The 22289-nt window shown below is 42.1% G+C and overlaps 1 protein-coding gene across 1 annotated transcript in view; it reads right to left on the minus strand.

Moving 5' to 3' along the window:
- Positions 1-22289, minus strand: part of osbpl10a (oxysterol binding protein-like 10a) — a 78316-nt gene that overhangs the window by 48850 nt on the left and 7177 nt on the right. The window contains exons 2-4 of the mRNA XM_074613958.1: positions 17125-17300; positions 7296-7375; positions 3967-4035 (exon numbers count right to left, since the gene is read on the minus strand). Of these exons, the coding sequence (XP_074470059.1) occupies positions 3967-4035; positions 7296-7375; positions 17125-17300 (325 nt within the window). The remainder of the gene's footprint in view (positions 1-3966; positions 4036-7295; positions 7376-17124; positions 17301-22289) is intronic.

Raw genomic sequence — 22289 nt, forward strand, 5'->3', positions numbered from 1 at the left:
ATCCAAGCAGAAAGTAAACAACACTAGCAGTCCTACTCAAAGTCCACAGTGTGACTCTTTGTGCCCTTCCTGTCAGGAGTTGTGTGTGCCTGTACTGTAGTTACACACACTTACTGCTGACCTATTTATAAGGCTGCTTATCACCACCAGATCCACCTGCACCACCACAACTCTTTCACACACCTGCATGTGACATCAGTGTATGTGGAAGCCACTACTCTTACTTATAAACTTACATTTTACTTAAGACTGTATATGGTTAATAGTTTGAAGCCATAGTTTACGGTGTTGTTGGGGTCGTAGCTACCATTGTTGAGGTCATGTCCCCTGTAGTATTTCTGGGTATTTGTGGGCTTAATGACATGAGGGGGAATTTACGTACATGTGTTAATGGATACAGATACTTTCTGTATCTATTTCACAAAATTGTCTTTATTCAATCTGTATTCTTATTAATGCTAGGGCTGTCATCGACTAAAATATTTAATCAAAAATTAATCACATTTTTTTATCTGTTCAAAATGTACCTTAAAAAGGAGATTTGTCAAGTATTTAATACTCTTATCAACATGGGAGTGGGCAAATATGCTGCTTTATGCAAATGTATGTATATATTTATTATTGGAAATCAATTAACAACACAAAACAATGACAAATATTGTCCAGAAACCCTCACAGGTACTGCATTTAGCATAAACAATGTGCTCAAATCATAACATGGTAAACTGCAGCCAAACAGGCAACAACAGCTGTCAGTGTGTCAGTGTGCTGACTTGACTATGACTTGCCCCACAACTGCATGTGATTATCATAAAGTGGGCATGTTTATAAAGGGGAGACTCGTGGGTACCCATAGAACCCATTTTCATTCACATATCTTGAGGTCAGAGATCAAGGGACCCCTTTGAATATGGCCATGCCAGTTTTTCCACGCCAAAATTTAACCTCCTTCACGACAAACTAGTATGACATGGTTGGTACCAATTGATTCCTTAGGTTTTGTAGTTTCATATGAGAACAGTATCTCCACTCTAGCTTTAAAACTGAGCCCGCCACAACCTCCGAAATGTCGAATGCGTCAAAGAAATTAGTGGCGTTAAGATGATTATGCGTTAACGCGTTATTATCGCGTTAATGTTGACAGCCTTTTTTATATTGTAATTTTTTTCCCCTTCCTATTGCACAGTTTACTCTGCGCTGTAATAGAAAAGCTCTATTCATCCCATTCTAAATCTAATACCTGATGATGCTTTCACAGGTTTTGCAGAAGCAAGAAAGACTCATTTTGGGCTTCACAAACCAACGAGCTGAAACTCTGAAACCAGACAGCTAAAGTTAGACTCTGAAAGCAGCTACCAGAACAACAACAACAGCCACTGTAACTGGACAATTTGACAGAGGAAACTGGCTCTGATAGATTGGTAGTACTGCAACAAGCTGATGAGAATCTATAGAAAGCTCCAGCCAGATAGATAAGAGTGTCCTGTTCAATCATTCACTACAGAGTTATTGCTTTATTGAACAAGGAGCTTCTTACAGTGTCAATGTGGTTATGTCAATATGCACCACACTGTTAACTGGTAATGTGGCTGCACAGAGGCAGAACAATACCTTCCTGTGTTTCTCTTGTATACAGTGGATAAGATTATTCTGACTCTACATTTGAGGACATTATGTACTTCTTATTTCCCCTAAATTATCAATGAAGCAGGTGCATGTGATGGAAGACAGCAGCACTGGATTTTTTAATTGAATTTCAAAGTTCATCCGTGACCTTGGAGACTGCAGTTGATAAAACAATCTCAACTCAAGGTTCATTATGTGGCTGTTCTTGAGTTTGTTTCATCCGATCACATGGTTTTCATCAGTTAAAGGAGTTGGCCCAGTTGTCATGGAAATGTAGATATCACCATCTTTCAGATTTCAGCACGACGTAGAATCTGTTTGAGAGCACGACCTGAAGCTAGATTTATACTTAAAGCAAGGACTCCGCAATAGGAGTTCTGCCATAGCTACCCAGAGTGGAGGTTTTCATTTATATTTCAGTGGTGGATTTCACCACCACGACACTAAACAGTCTAAACGGTCTATTCGAGAAAGCAGGATTAACGCACTCTGAGTCTAACCTTGAACTCTGAGTTGACTAATTCTGAGGTGGTAAACTCAGTTTTTGGTTCCACAACAGCTGATCACAGTCACTTCAATCAACTCTGAGTATGTTCTGAGTTAAGCTTGTGACGGGTGAATAAAAACAGCCGTTATCAATGGAGTTCTGATAATCCAATACATCATGGCAACGGGGAAAGTGTCAACAAGTTAAAACAATAAAGTTTTATTCAGTTTTGTCCATTAATTCATCTTTTACCAGACTTACAGTTCCTTAATGATGAAGTGGTAGAATCTCACTGTGTAGGCTTGTCGCGGTAGTCCGGTGTTACACGGTAGTCGGGCACACACCGATTACATTACGTGCCCACCGTCCCTTTGCTTTTTTTTACAGAAATAAAACCCATTTAGTTCATTTTGGTGTATCAGCGGCGTGTTATCAATATATAGTCGGACGACGGACGCTACAAACTGACAGTGAATGCTCCATACGGAGTCTCAGCTCAGAGCAGCAGGTGTCATATTTCACACACACAGGACGAGAGCGAGTTGACAGACCGAGAGATGGCGGAGGACTTTATGTCGAAGCGAAAAGCAAACTTTTGGCGCCTATTTGGCAATATCTGAGATTTAAACCCAATGCTATAAGGGAACCATAATATTAAATCAGGCAATCTACGCGAGGAGGACAGAGCGGTCACAGCCGGGTGGAAACATGTGGCTCCGCAGCAAAAGCTGGGCCGGAGAGGCCAGACACACAGCCACCCGACATTAAAGATCAAAGTAAGAGGTCACGCCTGAGCCACAATTTACATGATTCTTAATCTATCTGGTACTTCCATCTGCTGATGAAAATCATGTGATATGATCAAAAGCTCCAGAACAGCTATTAAAACGGACCTTTGAATAGAGATTGTGAAGCTTTTGCTGTGTCAGAGAAGTGTTGATTCAGGTCCGTGGTAATTTCTGAGGTTACAATTTGCGATACAATTTTACAGTTACAGAATATCTTCAGGTGTTCCTGCTATTTTAGACCCACGTCTATGCACATAAAGTACTATCTACGCTGAGGAGCATACCAACATACTCTACCTGATATTTGTTCTTCTACCTCACCAACTTAAAAATAAAAGCCTCCCTATATCAAATTTGACAAATGTATTTGCTGCATCTGAACAGTATCAACAGTATAAAATGTGTCAGCACTTTTTTTTTAATTCAGTTTCTAATATAGACGAGGACAATGAACCCTCGCCCTTTTTGTAATAAATAAATCCTGCTACACCTTTTCTGTTATCAGAGATGTAGCCGAGCCTCCACTGCTGGCTGTCGCATTGCCGGAGTGGCTGCGATAACGATCTGAGAAGCAGACAGTGCAGCTCAGGGAAGGATTAGACCACAGCAGTGGGTACAGTAATAACAGCTGCTGCCGTGGCAATGCCCCACAGTCAACGAACAGGAACAAAACACCCGTTCAGCTCTACAGGGCATAAGGAAAAGAAAAAAAAGAGAGAGAGATAGACCGTCTTCCTCCTTTCATTTTTCCTTGCTTATCCAATTTTCTCTCGTGTTTTGACCGCTTTTCTCATCACGGCTGAGCAGAGTAATTGGACTTTCTCCACTCGCTCCAGCTGTGCAGCGCTTTCAAGTGGCGAAGAGCTACGTGTTGAATAAGCGAGCCGGCGATGAGGCGGCATAATGAGGCTGCGGTATTTAATTGTTTAAAAAAGACACATGAAAAGAAAATGCACACTGCAGGACAGATGTTCTGAGTTTTCTGTGTCCTTCCTCCAAAGTGAAAACTATGTTTGTGAAACAGGAAGTAAAGTGCATCTTCGGGGATGTGTGTGTTGGACTCACCAGCACCTCCTGGCCTCCTCCTGCTCGTTCCACGCTCAGGTGTTCATCGGAGCCCTTCAGCTTCCTCACCTGAAACCAAACACACACATACGGACAAGGTTAATGGAAAAAATAGAGAAGAAACATGACGAAAACTTGTGCTTCTCTGCAAGGCACCAGGGAAGGTACTGACTGGTTGGTTGAGTATAAAATACTTTACAGTACAGGACTCATTATAACGGAACTTAATGCAAACACAACCTTATTGGAGAGTCAGAAGCTTTCCCCTTTTTTACTGTTTTTTTTGTCTTTTTTCTTCATATTTCTCACAGATTTATGCAAGATAACCATGCTATTCATTGTCTTCTTTTGACAGGGGCCATTAAAATGTAGCAGGTTTTTATATCATACAGACTATAAACAGTCTAGCGCCTACAATTCAACATGAAATTCCTGCAGTCCCGGACAGCTTTACTGTACAAAGGGAGTTTCATCCGACAAGTCAACAAATATAATCACTATTTGGCTCGGTGGGCCGTCATGGACACTCTGCTTTTAGCCAGAATCAGCAGCTTTAAAGAAGTTCATTTGTCTTTCCTCTTCTTTCTAGAATGACATCTCGCTAATGATGTAATGGGGTCGGGCAAAACAATACAAACACCTTTCAATTTAATGCATTCCAATACAACAAAACATATGTACAACCTTAAAGAGGACCTATTATGCTTTTGTGCTTTTTCCCTTTCCTTTAGTGTGTTGTATAGTTTTTTGTGCCAAAGAAACACTGCTCCTGAACTGCCTGTAACGCCTCGCTTGAGGTCCCGCCTTTTCTTCCGTAACGGAGCGGAGCTGGAGCGGAGTCCAAAGAGTTTGGTTCAGTTGACCAATCACAACAGTGGGCCAAGCTATGGGGCACGAGCTCAAACAGTGCGTTGTAGACAGAGGGTGAAAAGAGGTGCTACAGCACAGCTGGTTATGAGAAAAATAACATTAAAGCACATAAACATGTTCTAGTAATTCCAAAATACTAGTATAAACCTGAAAATAAGCAGTATAGGTCCTCTTTAAAATGTACCACAGAGTTGACTCAACACCTGTCTGACACTGTCAAAATAAAAACAAAACTTTATGAGCTTAACAAAGCTGGGATTTATAGCAGGTCTGTTGTATTGAATTATATTAGATTGTACAGATTTGCAACATTTTACAACACTGGAAATGTCCACGAGCATTTTTTGCAAAAGCTGTTGACTAGTAAACATCAGAGCTCAAACATATTTCAAGCATCCCAACATCAGCTTGTTCATTCAGAGCTGCAGCCAAAAATACACCTTCACAGCCTCCTTGTACAAAATCAACTTAAATACTTAAAAGTTTGCCAAAGAGATAAAGAAGTTTGGATTATTTCTCTCATTCTCCACTGGATCAGGCCAATGAGGATGCACCTCACAAGAGATACTGACAGCAAACACACATACATACACAGACTAATCCCTTGAGGCCCACATTGAACCCCCCCTAAAGTTCCCAAATATTAATCCATGATATTAAAAAAGAAAAACTGGTTGTGGATAAACGGTAGTTGCTACCACACCCAACTCAGTAATCTTTCAGAAATGAGCCCACGGAGACGTGAAGAGGACAGTCAAACCAGGGGACATTTAGCGACACACTCATCCTCGAATAAAGCAGCAGGAGCGCGCTGCCATATTTCCCTAAATCTCTAAGTCTTCTGTCAGTTCAAGTGCTAAAAATATTCTCGAATTAGACGAGCGAGAGAAGTTACACATGACACGAGGAGGCTGAGCTCTGCAGGGTGTCAGTCCTGGATTTTTACATCTTTTACATTTTGTCCCCATTTCTTTGTTTTTAAATTCATCCAGCTTCGCTGTTGTTGCATCTTTTTTTGTATCTTTTCTCACTTCGTTGACTATTTTCACTAAATGTGGCATGATTTATTTTCATGCTGAATGTATTTGCTGCAAGACTTCAGAGAGAAAACCAAGATGATGAGAATGACAGGAGGAAGAAAGAAAGCCAGGAGAGAGCTTTAAAAAACTCTACAGGGAATGTTAAATGAGACTCATGGGAGATGATGCCATTTGAATTGAAAAATGTCACCTTTAGACTCACTGAAAAAGCCAGTGGATTAAAAGCAGAACAGAAAAGAAAGAGGGAGAGGGAGACTTTTTGGGACTGTACAGAGGCTTTTCACCTGGTGGAGGACCTGCTCCTGCACACAGACTGACAAATTGTTGAACTCGTGAACCTGACCTGAGTTTACTGAAATGGGTCACATTTATAAACAGACACACAGGAGAACAGGAGCCAGTTGCATGAACTTAGTTTAAGACTAGTCTTGGCTTTAGACTGGTTTTAGATTGTCAGGATAGACTAGTCTAACGGTGTGTTCCAATCCGCATACTTCTGTACTTACACTCACTACTTTGAGTGCATATGTGCGTTCCAATTGGGAAGTACGGCAAAATGCAGTGCACTCAAAGTACCCGGATGTTGTACTCAAAACGGTCAGATCGTTGAGTGTGGAACGCTGGACACTTTCCACACTCAACTGTCGCCATCTTGGCTACGTAGCGGAAGGAGCGGAGCCACGACCACTATTCAAACATACGTAGATAACAGAATAAAACAATACAATACGTAAACATACCGGTGCATTTTCAGCCAACAGGAGGACACATTGTAGGCGTAGGCGACGGCGTTGGAAACGTAATTTCCACTCTGCTTTCATTTTTTTTCAGAAGATATTTTGGCGGGTAACGAGCCGCGGTCAAATGTTGCGATCGTCATTTCCGGTCAGTGCGCCGCAGAGTATTCGATTTGAGACAACCCTACCCCGTTGAAATTTAAGCACTACTCAAGTGAGTACAGAGTGCACAAAGTGCACTACATTGAAGTGTACTTCTGGAAGTACGTGGATTGGAACACACTATTAGTTTAAGACTAGTCTTAAACCTTAGCCTTAGACTGGTTTTAGATTGTCAGGATAGACTAGTCTAAGTAACTGTTTATCCATTACTTTTAGCCAACTATTTCAACCGTTTACCATAATGCATTGCACGACAGGCTATCCAAGTCAGTCTTAGATTAGTTTCTCATAGGGAAGCTTTATGCAAGAGGTACGTTTAAGTGTCTACAGCATGTCGGACTTTAATTTATATCTCAGGCAGAGACAAGGTCTATTCTTATGCCACCGGATCCAGTGAATCTTCAGGGAAATGTGGATGCTTTCTGCTCACTTGTCTTCCTGAGGATCATACGCCAGGAGCTTGGACCAGAGTCATGTTTACAACTTTGTTACTGTGTGTGCGTGAGTGTGCGTGTTTTACCTTGGCACTGCTGTCAGAGTGGCGTCTGGCACACGCTTGGAGCTGACTGATCCAGAACTGCTGCTCCTTGGCGTCGGAGGCTACAAAGACAGACAGAATAAAAACACATTAATAAAATTACAAGTCTTAACTTCCTTTACAAGCACAAGACATCGAGAATCACCCATAAACCCTTACAGGAGTTCACATTCAGGTCAATATGCAGTTATAAGAAAGCCATCTGCCGTAAAGTGTCTCCACATCCATTCAATTTTTATTATTGTACTCTGACTCCCATTTCCGCAGATGAACTTTTACACTATTGCCCGAGGTTTATGCAGAGCACTAAACATCAGCTGGAGGAACGAGATACCAGTTATCACAGGATTATTTTAAAATTTTAAAATGCTGTTATTTTTGAGGACACTGAGATCATGTCCTTGATAAGTTTTCAAAGAATTTGGGAGTTTTAGGAACCTAGGAGGAGTTATACAGGTAATAATTAAACAGTGAGTATTTAATTGGCTGATTCCAAATCATTTTAGACTCAATTTTAGCCAACAAAATCAATAAATGAAAAATAAATTCACTGTTCCTGCACCAGAAGTCAATTCTTGGTATTGTAGCGTGGGCTTGGAAAGTTAATTTAGTCCTTAAAGGGACTGTTTGTAACTTTGTAAGCGTATAAATGTAGCGGGTCGGCACACATGCGCGCTCGCATATGCGCGTTCGCGTGTAGCCGTGTAGCTCTGAGAATATCTAGTGAATGCACAGTGGACGTTTGTGCAGAAATAACTGCTGCAGCTCCTCCAGACCAACAGAGGTTTTCCGTGTCTTGTGAAGTGACGGAGCTTTACGTTGTCTTCTCGTTACCGACCGGGTGCCGGTGTCTCCTCTGCTCTCTCCGGCTGCGGGCGGAGAGAGCAGAGGAGACACGCTGCAGAGCCCCGCTGACTCAGCCTGCACTTAGGCAGGAAAAGCCAACACTAGGACCAGATCTAAATCATGTTCATGGAGAGACCTTCGTCTGGTCAGCTAACATTACTGCCAAGCAGCTGAAATATAGAGTGATATTGTGGTTTTAGCTGACGTGTGTCGCCTCACTGTTTTGAGCGATGCTCGTTCAGGTATATTTAGAGCGAGCAAGCGCGAGCCCGACGCTGACTTTCGTTGATTTCACGACCACAGGTGTCGCTGTTAACAAGCATTTCTGAATGTTACAAATAGTCCCTTTAAAGCTATGAAATGTCAGAATGCCTGTTTGAAGGTCTTCAAATGTCTGATCAACAGTCCAAAACCTAAAGATATTCAGTTTACAATCACATAGAACAGAAAAAAGCAGCAGATCATCACATTTAGAAGCGTGTTGTTGAATTATTGCAGCTCTAGACTCATGAGCTCAGTATTTATCAACTCCTGGTTAGGCCCCTTTTTTATCAAGTACTGGTAGCTGTAAACACCAAATTCATATCTGTTGCAGCTTCCTGTAAATAATTTATATCTTAATAATTAAGCTCCAACAATCTAAAGATCAGCTTCAACCGGTCTGAACCGACCAGAAGTGTTTTGACCCCAAACCTGGTACACTGAGAGGAAACGTGGCGTGATAGGAAGCAGAGAAACAAACCCACACACACATATAGCATTTAGGGCAGGTGGTGAGTGTGTGAGGTTTCAAGTGTGGTTGGTTTCCATTTCTTTTTTTATGGGGCAGCATCTCTAGCAAACAGCTCTTCTTTTAGGCACTAAAGTTGCTTTCCGTGTAATTTCAAGATTTTCAAGTTAGGTTTAACCCAAGGTTAAAGCTTCATTTGTCCCAAAAGGCAAATCTGAGGACAACAGATGCACATTAAAAGCACTGAAGGAATAGTAATGGTAAATACGCTTATTTTGGTTTGGATTGATAGCACTCTTCTATCTGTCGGTTCAATATAAAGCTATAGCCAGCAGCCGGTTCAAAGTGTAATCACGACAAGCTAGATGCTTCCTCTTGTTTCCAGTTTTGTGCCAAACCGGCTGCTGGCTACAGCTATATTTACTGTACAAACATGAGACTGGTATGTCTTCTCATCCAACTCTTCCATTCCTTTGACTGTACTTAAATTGCAGAGTGCATTAAATGATCAGGAAACCAGCATAACCATTACAGAGCAGGTTTAAAAGGAGGAGTTAACTTTTTAAATGTAAATAGTGACTGCTTTAAGCTGTGCTGTGAAGAAATCAGTGATGACGACCTGCTGGATGGGATGTAAGTGATCTCATTAGTAGCCAAATGGTTATTCAACTTGCCATCTATCTACCCGGCCATGTGATCCTGTTGCCTTCTGAATGATGTCCTGAGGGCTGTGTATCACATCTGAACCTCTACATTTTCTCCTCTGTGCTAAATCGAACATTCAGTATTCAAGAGACAGCGGCGATTCATTTGGCCGATTTGCGAGCAGCACAGGAAGCAGCTTGATACTCTCTGCATGCTTGTGCTTTTTTCCCCCCTGGCGCAGAGACAATACACCGTTATCTAAAAACACAAATAGCCAGTTGAAGCCTAGACTTGCTGACTAACACAGCGAGCTGCAGCTCTTCCCAGTTGAAGGAGACGCTGACTGTCTGCTTGTTTTGACCCGCTCACAGGTCAGACGGGAAAATAATATCCTTTCGGATCCCATTTCACTGACTAATTATTAGAGAACAATGTCTTTGATGGGTCTGGTAACACTGAGTTCAGGCTGTAGGTCAATCCCAGCAGGATCACCAACAGAAGTAAAGAGTAACACAACATGATTGCACCTCAGATTATTATGCAAAATACTGCATCTGGTGCTTCTTTTCTACTTACATTTACTACTGAAATAAACAAAAACACATCACTCAAACCTGCATTATTAAGTAGAACTGCCTAAAAGCAATCAAACACTTTAAAAAACTCACCTAACAGAACCATCTCTCCCAGCAACAGAAGGGAAGGCGTGTGGGAGCTAATCAGTACACCTGAGCACTGCCTTGTTTGAGGGCGCGCTTGATTTTGTGACCCTGTTTGATCAGTGGCTACTACAAAAGCCCCAAAAACTCACCCAAAATCTCTCTCTTTTTGCAAACACTGTCATGCATTCATAACTTATTAGCAACGGCTAGTAGTGATTTAGTTTACATGCACAATTTTACTTCACCTTCTGCTGAGCTCACATACTGAAGTTGTGTATACGTTTTTAATTTCGTCTTTTCAGTGATGCATAAAGCTGTACAAGATTACACACAATTATGAACAATTATAGCCACCAAAAACTGCACTTTCAATATGCATATAGGCAGGTGAGCTTTGTTTTCTTCAAATAGACTTAAACACACCTGTCCACTATGATCAGTCAGTAAAATAGTTTTGGGTTGTATACCACAGTGAAGTCTGAAGATGCAGGCTTCACCCGAGGGTCCATCAAGGGCTCATAGCAGCACTTATGAGCACCCTTGCAGAAAGAAAATAGGAATGGGACACCGTGAGCCTTTACAGACCCTCACATGAATGTACACATCAGACCCACAAGACTGAAGGTGGAAAACAGCAAAACAGAACGTATGACTTAAAGGGAACATATCATGAAAAACGAATTTCTTTATCTTGTTCCTGTTAGATACTGTTCCTCTAATAGGTTCTTCGTTGACGTAGTTTGAATTTACGTAGTTTTGAACATTTATCTACCAAATAATTTAAATAACATGACATTATTTAACGCGATACATATTATTATAGGGTTAAAGCATTAATACAGAAATTTGTGTTGCATTTTTCTTGTATGCTACCATTATTATGGAAAGCACGATAACCGATTTTATCATTATGTGTCATTTGTAAGATGATATAAATGCAGGAAATTCAGCATTTCACACAACTACTTCAGTCACTCGTAGCACAACTGAGGGTAACACCATTAATGCTTTTGAGAAGAGACTGTGTGAATGTGTGTGAATGTTTTAATCATATTTATGCCGTACGACCTGGTTTGTTTGAAGCATACTGAACTCTTTAATTCACTCTTGTTTAAACTCTGGCTGTCAGACATTTTCATTGAGGTATTGTCAGTATTCTTCTCCTGATTTTCCTCTAAAGAAAAGCTTTAAATGAATGCAGCGCTCTCTTTTAGTGGCTGGATAACGAGCATGGATAGCTTGTGTTTTTTGACATGCTGCTGGAAGGTATTTTCAACGTATGGAAAATTCAATTCGCACTTGTCAGTCACGCCTCCGACATCTGCCGCAGTCATGAGAACACCTACAAAGGGCCTCTTTAAGTGAAGAGGCAACTCTGAGAAAATGAGACGTTCACAAAAAACTCCTGACAAGTGCCGCGTTGGAGACGCTGCCGCTCTCTCACCGGGATCGGCTGCTCTTGCCTTTGCGGGGAGAACAGAGTATTCACACAGAAACACCTGTGCCGAGCTGCTTTTCTGCAAATCCCAAGTACCAACCTTCTCCACTCATTCCTTGTTGTCATCATCCACAGAAACCACTCGCTCTAAAGGGGCCACTTACCCGGAGAGTGAGCGAGCGTCTAAATCAGATATTTTTTCTCTGTGATGTGCACAAGCCCAGCTGTGATTAAAGATAATTAGTTGTCTGTATTGAGCGGAGCAGTGTGGCTATGCTAATACGCACCTGTTCGCATGGTGACGCAAGAGATGTGCACGCTGCTTAGCATGGAGCGGGACGCGCTGTTCTCATTCAGGGAGAATACTGTGATACTGATGAAAATTTCAAAAGCTGGTTTTGTGTCACAAGAGGTGCAGACTTAGAGGGGACATGCTGACAGCTCTATTTGTGTGATGAATGCATGCGCTGTAAACCGAGGGGACTAACAGCGACGTGAGAAGCTGGTCCCTCTGCCCATTTAAAACGAGCAACAATAGACACTCGCGCTGGTCTGTGTGTCTTATTTAAATGTCAATATCCATCCCGGAGAGACGGCTGAACAGTATCCGAACACTACCGAGTGAAAGAGAGAGAGAAGACTCAGTCAATGACAACACCACCATCATCGTCGTCTAATTACACCCATTTTAATTACAGCATTGCGAAAGATGTTATTGGTTATGATAATGGTACGTCTGCGATTTAATGCTCGGACCAGCAGTTAGATCTGATTAAAGTGCTTGGAGATATTATGAGCGAGGTGCTCTAAAAGGTATACTTCAAGAAAATGGACAAGCTGACAAGGACTAGAGAGGTTAGTAGGGTGGCCCAGCAATTACAGCAAGCAGCCTCTCCTCATCAAAACGACCCTGTAATTATTCATACTAATCCAGTAACACTAGATTATAGAACTGTAGAGACATGGCAGTGCAACATGGCAGACTGTGTGAAGAGGACCCGCTCCCTATTTAGACATAAGTGGCTCATTCGAAGGTTACAAAAACACAATGATTCTTATTCTCAGGTGATTATACAATAAAGAAAACATACTATTATACAGCTCTTTTTAGCTTTCCCTCAGAGAGTTGGATGAGAAGATTGATGCCACAGTTGGACATAACAGTGGTGTCGATCTTCTCATCTAACATCTAATCTAAGAAAGCCAAAATGTAAAATCACGTAACACCAAAGAAATCAATGCTGTTGTAAATGCTAAACGCATTTTGTCAGATTTGTAGTGAGGAGCGTGGTTTATAACACTCAATCATAAGGACGGGTTTCTGCATCAAAATATTGCAATTTGTTTTTATCATTATGATGCATCATGACGATGGTGTCAGGCATCCTAATCAGACACTTTGATAGCCGAACACAACTTGCCCCTTTCATTGGCCAACTGTCTCATTGAGGCATCGCATGATAAATAGCTTAATTTGCCATCTGTGCATTCAGACATGATTAAATTCCCACTGCTCTTCACCTTTGCTCGGCAGCAAAACACAAGGCCCGACAATCTCCCTGCATCCACTAATGAAATACTCCCTTTATATTACTGTGCTTTAGCTAATTACACTTTGGTTTAGAGCCAGAAAACCCCCTCCGGCTACTTTACAGCTGTGTTAGATGTCACATATAAGTCCCCTGATGGACCAAACTAGATGTTCTTGCATTTTTATTGAAACATTACTTTAAGAGTTGGGATCAATTGTTGCACAGAAGACGAAGAGATGGAAGAGATGTCAGAGGTCCTTCAACAACAACAAAAAACAGGTATATATAAATTATATTTCCTTGACTTATATAAATTTAGGCTGTCAAAGTTAACGCAATAATAATGCATTAACGCAGATTTGTTTCAACGCCACTGATTTCTTTAACGCATCTTGCATAATATGAAACTAGAAAACCTAACAAATCCACTGGTACCAACCATGTCTTACTTACTTACACTAAATGTTGGCGAAGTAAAACTGTAATGGACATTTTCAAAGGGGTCCCTTGACCTCTGACCTCAAGATATGTGAATGAAAATTGGTTCTATGGGTACCCACGAGTCTCCCCTTTACAGACATGCCCACTTTATGATAATCACATGCAGTTTGGGGCAAATCATAGTCAAGTCAGCACACTGACACACTGACAGCTGTTGTTGTCTGTTGGGCTGCAGTTTGCCATGTTGTGATTAATCACGTTTAAATATTTTAATCGATTGACAGCCCTAATATGTATATACACTCACCGGCCACTTTATTAGGTACACCTTGCTAGTACCGGATGGCCTTCTGCTGCTGTAGCCCATCTGCTTCAAGGTTGGACGTGTTGTGCATTCAGAGATGGTATTCTGCATACCTTGGTTGTAACGAGTGGTTATTTGAGTTACTGTTGCCTTTCTATCATCTCGAACCACTCTGCCCATTCTCCTCTGACCTCGGACATCAACAAGGCATTTCCGTCATCACAACTGCCGCTCACTGGATATTTTCTCTTTTCCGGACCATTCTCTGTAAACCCTAGAGATGGTTGTGCGTGAAAATCCCAGAGATCAGCAGTTTTTGAAATACTCAGACCAGCCCGTCTGGCACCAACAACCATGCCACGTTCAAAGTCACTTAAATCCCCTTTCTTCCCCATTCTGATGCTCGGTTTGAACTTCAGCAAGTCGTCTTCACCACCTCTAGATGCCTAAATGCATTGAGTTGCTGCCATGTGATTGGCTGATTAGCTATTTGTGTTAACAAGCAATTGAACAGGTGTGCCTAATAAAGTGGCCGGTGAGTGTATATATATATATATAGTTCAACAAATACCATTAACATTTTTAAATCTTCAGTATAATAGTATTTAAATTATGCTCTGATCTAACAAATCTATAACTCTTAGAATCTGAAAATATGTTTAATACATGTTTAATATTTTTTTAGTACATTTCTCTTGTGTTGTTCTTCCACATAACTAAGACTATATTTGCGTAAACAATAGGCTATACGTTAAATTATTCTTAATTATTCCGTTATATCCTCTATCTTGTAAGGGGTCCGTGGCAGAAAAAAGTTTGAGAACCTCCGATTCAGAAAATAATAAATCATACTTAAATCATTCTTTCCATAATAATGTTAGTAGACAAAAAAAGCCACTGAAACGCCCTCGCCTCAAGGTAGCTACAGATTCTGTGTATCCAGTATCTTCTTACACCAGTTAGCGACAAGGAAACTTGTTCAAACCCCTCTTGAGAAAAAAGGTATCAACAGGAGAATAAAGGTGGCATTTAGAGCTTCAGACACAGAGCGTCAGTGTGTGAGACGATACGCAGTTACAAATACTGCAAAATGACTCCTGACTGAACCTTGAAGGTGGGCTTTCAGAGATTCCCATGGTAACCAATACCAGATCTGAAGCCAGCTAATCTTACTCACTGACTGTTGAGGACGTACATCTGAGTCTCTTTGTACCCTGCTGTTTGAGCAAATTGAAGTTTTTGAGTACAAGTGCTGCTGCGATTATTTTCAAAGGAGGAATATTTAAAAATCTGTGTTTTTGTTGTTGGGGGTTTTTGGCGCCGGTCAAACCTCTAAACAGGCTTTGGGTTTGTTTAGCTGAGCCGCATCAAAAGATTGCTTTTCTCGCTCAATGGCTTTCTTGATCATTCTCGAACCTCACTGAAGCGTTGGGAATGGAAATACCTCTGCCCGTGAGCTACTCAGCCTCAACGTCTTCTCCTTCTCTGTTGGATCATTGTTTCCTCTTAGCTCAATACACATGGATCGCAGAGTTATTCAGGGAATATAGGCCAAGTTATTCTGATATCCTCCCCCTCGAGAGTGTAAGGGGACATTCCAGCGGCTCAAGTGGAGCAACAGTAAAAAAGGAGTTTCTCTCGCTTCGGTGGATACAGGTCACTGAAAGCAAAAGGCCTTCAACACAGTGACCAGCTGCTGTTTTGGTCAATATTGAGATCACCATTATTTAACACGATTACTCACTGACTTTAGAAACATCATGCATTTAGAAATAACATTTTGTAGCCTACATTTTAAAGTTAAATGTGTCAATCTGGTGCACGGTTCCGTGTTTCAAGATGGGTCAGGTGGGTTGCCGACAGTCCGCGCCGGGAGCAGGGAGCCCTGTCCCTCCCCGCAAGGACAGAGGGCACAGCGAGCACTAAAAAGCAGCAGTTAGGTCGGGGTTAGGGGTGCTGTAGAGCGCCACCTTCACCCCGGGCCTTTCCAAACCGACCTAGAGCCGATCGTGGCGCACCACCACGGAGGCACCCTGGAGGGTTCCCACCAGGGGATCCTCCCGCACCAAGCGGCCGTCCCTGACCCGCTGAGAACGCACCGCTGTAAAGGAAAGGGGTGCGCTGGTTTCATAACACAAAACAAAACGAGAGCGTCATTGCGAAATGGAATGCGGCACAATAATCGTTTTATGTAGATCATCATATTTCAACAATCGTTGGAAACCAAAATAAAAAAGTAATTGGAATTCGACTAATTGCACGGCCTTATCAAATAGCGTATTTTGTCTGAGCTAAAGATATTCAATTTACAATCATATGAAACAGACAAAAGCACTAAATCTGACTGAGTGAACGACTATTCGTTTTGGCACAAATTTAAGTAAAAGATCTAAATAAAATATGAAAAGTCAAATCACCCTACAGTATGTACACAAAAGGAAGAGTTTGATTTTGAAGGCAACATCAGAACATAATAGATCTTGTCTCTTAATGATCTTATTTAGTGGAGTTAGATGTTAAATTCAGTGCAATTTCCCTTTAGCAGCATGAGCAGTGATTGACAGCTGCTGTAGAGACTCCTCGGCTCTGATTGGTGGTTTTCCTTCGGGCATGTTGAAATCAGCAATTATAACTATTAGGAGCACTAGGAAAACACAGAGGAACATTACTTTTTTCACAGATTATCTGTTTCATGCATTACTGTCAGGATATAGTGACGTTTTTTTTTTAAATAACTTTTAAACTTTTTATCATATTAGCTCAAAGTTACCAACTGTAGCTTTGATGCCTGAAAATGACACGCCTATGCATGCAACTTTAGTAGTCAGCCTACTTTTTCTGTGTTGCATTATTAGCTCTGCGTTATTGATTGCAGTCGATGCATAGTGCATGTGTTGACCTTCCCCACCCTCAGCCTCACCCACTGCCTACTTCGACACCTTTCACTTTAAACACATTTCATCCACTGCTCATCTAAAAATATTGATTAGAGCAGCGTTAAGAGTAAAACGCTGCAGCTTTAATTCTATCAAGTGTTTTCCACAACCAGCTGTAGAGTGCATTCACAAATACTGGAGAAAAAGTTCATTCATAACACCCCAGTATGTACACACACTGCACTCCGAGTGACTCCAACATAAAACACACACACACTCCGCTCAGTGTTTGTGCTTAGCCATATACGGGCAGCCTGAGGCCGGCATGAGGTCCTACCTCTGAGTTTGTACAGCTCTCCATTGACGGAGTTTACAACGAACATGTGCGGAGCCTCGTCGCTCGGGGTTACCGAGGCGCCGATCAGGGGCAGGGACCCGCGGGGCTTCTGGCTCTTCCCCTGCTCGTTGACAAAGTACTGCAGCTGTCCCAGTTCTGGATCCAACACAAAGTACCTGCAAGGGAGGAAAAAAAGAGAGTTAAGAAAGTAATGGGCCAGAGAGAAAGAAGAGGGGAGAGGGAAAGAGAAGAAGCACCGTTAACGTTATCATCATTTTGCTTTATGCTCTCATTATCTCAGCTTGTTTACTTGGAAAACTTTTTTTTTATATTCCTGTTGCGCAAACTTCCCAGGATGTGTGTGAGAGAGGAGGCGGGCTATGAATAGGGGTGAGATGAGGCGAAAGAGAGCTGCCGTAAAAACACACAACACTCTTAAATTTCTTACCTCCCATGCAACAGCGCCTGCAGGATCTTATTTACCTCAGCGCTCTTCACGCAAGATTCGTTAAAAACACCCCTCTGTGCACATTAAGGCCGGCTTTCACCAACACCGAGCCGGCAGCTCAATTCCAAATTACTCAAGGTAGCGATTAGTGCGGTCATCTCGAGCAGAAGCCACAGCTCGCGGCGTGGAAATTAAACCCCACATTTTCCCCTTTGTGATTAATGAATCACATTCAATCACCGCGTAATTGAATCTCTGCCTCGCTCATCGCCGGCTGGAAGATTCAAAGCCAGACGGACGCATGAGAGAAGCGGACACATTTCATATCCTGTGGGCACGAAGGATTGTGTATGACATTCAAGAGAGTGGCCTGTCTGTTACGCTCAACGCTTTGTGTCTGGCTCTGCATCTCAACACGGGCCAGAGTGGCACGGGGTGGCTTTGGCTGACCTTTCCATGCTTGTGTGATATGGCCTGAGGTAACAGCAGTTGTCTTTGTCTTGTCTTCTGCTCCATGTATCGCCCTGTTTTCCCTGATAATCCATGTGTTCACAATCAATGTTCTCTTTCCATCCGCAAGTACAGAAGCTGTGGTATTGATCCAGCCTTTACTGAGCAGCAGCACTGTTGCTTCTTCCTAATGCCATGTCACAGTTGCGTGTGATGATTGAAGGTATCACCCGTCCACCCCACTATCCCACAGGTTTTAATAGGCATCTCACAGATTTCAAAGAACAGCTACAGTTCACTTCAATCTGCCCTCATGCTGTAGTTTACCACTGCTACTTCTTTTCATCTGTATCCACAGGCTTGTTTGCGTAAAACCAGACAGATATTTTTGTTATCAATTTACCTGTCAAATATTTTCTCAAGTTACAAAATTGTGAAAAATGTAAATCGCGCTTTCTTAAAGAAACTTTATTCAAAGAAAAGCAGCACATTTTCTCAATTGAGAGGCTGGATGTAGGTAATGTTTGGGTTTTAAACAATTAACAAAACATAGTTGTAGATTAATATTCTTGTTTGTAGTCTTCTTTTTGATTAATCATTTAGTCTATAAAATGTTAGGGGATTGAAAAGTGCCATTCACAACTTCCCAGAGCACACGGTGACATCTTGAAATTGAATGTTTTGTCAAACCATCATTGCAAAACACAAATATATTTAATTTGCAATTACATAAAACAGAGAAAAGCAGCAAATCCTTACAAATTCCTTCAATGTTTAGCATTTTTACTTGATAAAAGACCAGATTATTTACTAGCTAATCGATTAATCAACTAATTGTTTCACTAGAAATATCGAACATTTGTTATTTATGATTAAAAATCATGAATGGCTTCGGTCTGCAAATATGCAAACGATACAAGAGAACAAAAGAACTCTGTTACTGCATCCTTCACGTCGGGCATTTTCCCATGAACCCTCTCGAGTTCCCCGGAGAGGAAGCAGTGAATACTGTTCTCTGAAAATTGATCCCCTCACGCGGTCTTGCCTCCTTCCATCAGGAGAGCTGGTGATTTATGTCGACCACAGCCAACCAGGGAGCGATCTGCCTGCGTCAGTTTTTATCCAGCCATCTCTTTTTCTCTCGCACATACACACACATACTGTTACTGTACATGAAGTCTTATCCCCTGTTCAGTCAGCAGAGTGGAGGCTTTTACCGGTGACCCCTCCAGGCAAGTCCTGCCTTTGCAGCTAAAGCCCGACGCAGACCTTTAACATGATGGATGGTGCTGGATGACGAACCCTGGGCTTTACATTCAGCCTCTCGTGTCATAGCAGTGCTGATTATGTCCAACCTGCAATGAACTTTTCACCTTTGGAGGTATGAAGCTGCAGCAAACTGGGCCAGATGAAAACATAATGGTAGGACAACACTGATGGAACATTTGCAGCAGTGTTTAAACTGCATGTATTAAACTGCATATCAGGATTTTAAACCCTTTACAGGTTTAATTGGGTTATCTGTATACTTTTTCAGGCAGTTGCTTTTCTGATTTTTCATCAAAAAACATCCCTACAAGCTCTGAAATATAATCTCTCACCCACTAAAGAATAAACATCTGTAACAACAAAGAGTTTCCTGATACTGATCCATTCATTTTCTTGCTGACATCATTCAAATAAATCGCCACCATAACAATAACAACACTGTTAAAAGAGCTTAGTCAAGCACATTCATCCACATCAACAGAAACACGGCCATTTCCTTATGCAGGAAATAACTTGTCAGCAGAATTTGCATCTCTTCTCTGCTCTTTTGGCCGTTAATTCTTAAAAACGCTCAGAGGAATGTCAGTCCGGGAGGAAGGCAGTAAATCTCCCTTGATATTGGCAGGAAATGTGAGTTATACATGTTCAGTGAGACGTGTGGCTCCAGAATGCAACTAAATATTTTCATTGGTCGCACCCGTACGCCTGACATTTATCAGTTCTGTCTCTGTGTGTGTGTGTGTGTGTGTGTGTGTGTGTGTGTGTGTGTGTAGCATCACAACCTTAAAAAATAGCAATAATTCAAAATAAAGAAAACTATTCATTGTTTTTTCATCAAGAAAAATGCTACAGTGCCCGTTGCACCTGTTCCTGGCCCTGAAAGGCCCAGACCCGATATCATCGGCGGAGGTAACCGCTCCACCACCTGTCCCTCCTGTCCCTGGTAAAATACCTAACTCTGACCCAACATCTTTGGCAGAGATGAAATTTGGGTGCACCCAAATTATGTGCTGGTTCATCTAAATGAAAAAGTTAGGCGCACCGGTGCAACCAGTGACGCACATCAAGCGCCGCCTCCAGCACCATCATGTGTGGACACCCAGGCCTACTTAAACTTAATTTCCCACCCGAAAAGGCACACCTCCAGGGGGCGGCCCATTGTTCCAATGGCCCATCCATTCTGAAAATACACACTCTCAGTGCAACAAACAGAAGCACATGGCTAACTATTATGCAGAATGATATCAGGGTAGCCAACCAGAGTCAGAGGAGAACGGGTCATGGTAGGGGAAGGTCTGATGATGTCATTTTGCATAATAATTAGCCATGTGCTTCTGTTCGGGATAACGGGGCTGTCGGGACATTTTCCGAACTATATCTCGGGATATTTCTCGACCTCAACAACTAATCTCTCCATATCCATTCATTGACACACGAGAGACAGCGATACCAAGAGGTGAGTGAGGAAATCGGAAGACAGAGCAGGGAAGTCAGAGCAGAGAAGAGGAGCTGAGATGTAGCAAGCATGGAGCTGGTAGGGGAAAAAAGTGCTTTTTCAGGGGCAACGGGGCAGGAAATAGGACAGTGGCGTGAATTGTCGCAGGGCGGCGTGTCGACAAGCGCCGACACACGCCAAGCCGCTACCAGTGTGCAGGGTATACATAGAAAACAAAAGGTGCAGGTGTGCATTGGCCTTTAGTCTGGAGCCATGTGTAGGGTTGTAGTGTCAAAGGGGTTATGTAAAGCCAACATTTTATTATCGCATACTATCATGGGAGAATCTTAAAGCCTCATCAAATGATTTTTAACCCCGAGGAGGCAGAAAAACTCCAAAACAAACTATATGCTCAACTTTTCATCAGCCACACCTTCACTTGGGCTCTCTGCCCATTTCAGACTGGGCATGTAGCACTTGCCTTTTCTGAGATTATTTACTGGAACCATCTCCTTAAATGTAGCCGCTTTCAGACCTGCACCAATCTAATGGCAATTTATCATGTCAGTCTCCTGTTCTGATTAAGCACCCTGGTCACTTTTAGCCATCACGGCATTCTTACTAGGTCGGATCTATGAACATTTCCGTATCACTTTCAGCACAACACAAATCTGATTTGAATGACGTCAGATTAACATTAAGGCTGCAGCAGCAAAAAGTAAAACATGCACAGAGAAATATAAAATGCATATATTACCCATGCGGTAACCCCGGGGGCAGGAAAATGTGTGTGTGTAGGGGGTTTGGATTTTAATATAACTCACCCGATTTAAATCATATTAAGGCTTAGAGTTATGCATAATTAAAGGAGTGGCCACTTTGAGTGACAGGTGGGTGCCATCACAGCCGTTAGCTGTCTGCTAGACGTCACCTCAGCTAATTCTCAGCCGTGTTGGTGCCTTTTGGAGAATTTTTCATGCAATATCGGATATAATACGGCTCGCTGTGCAGGTAATTGTATGCAGGGCATCCTGCTGCTGGCCATTGTGCGGACGTTGGATGATGGTCTGGATCAGTTTCCAACAGGATATCAGGGACCGTAATGTCTAGATCCTGGAATAACATTACCGGAAAGCACCATTCGACTCTTTTCCTAACTTGTTATATACCGATCTGACAGAAGGGAGCACTCTAGCAAGAAAAAAGGAGGAGGCTGTGCTTTATGGTGAATAATGCACAAATTGAAGGAGCTGACGGGATTTCATTTCACTGGAGTTGTTATAGTTCCATGGCAACTGAGCAAACCCAACCCGACGACGAGGATGATAGCTTAGAACAAATTAGTAAGTGGACCTTGATTTGAGATGGTTTCGTCAACTCCTGAAGAAAAAGCTTAACTTTGCAGCTGCCAGCACAGAAACCAACTACAGCTAAGACAAATTCAAGCATCTAAAAAAAAGAAATGGAAATAAAGGCAGCAAAAGAAAACCAGGCTAAGTGTTTCTTCCTCTTCACCGCCACAGAAACACCCACCAGAGCCGCATTACCCCGACTCACAGCTTT

This window comes from Sebastes fasciatus, chromosome 17 (assembly GCF_043250625.1).
Source record: "Sebastes fasciatus isolate fSebFas1 chromosome 17, fSebFas1.pri, whole genome shotgun sequence".
Taxonomy (NCBI): domain Eukaryota; kingdom Metazoa; phylum Chordata; class Actinopteri; order Perciformes; family Sebastidae; genus Sebastes; species Sebastes fasciatus.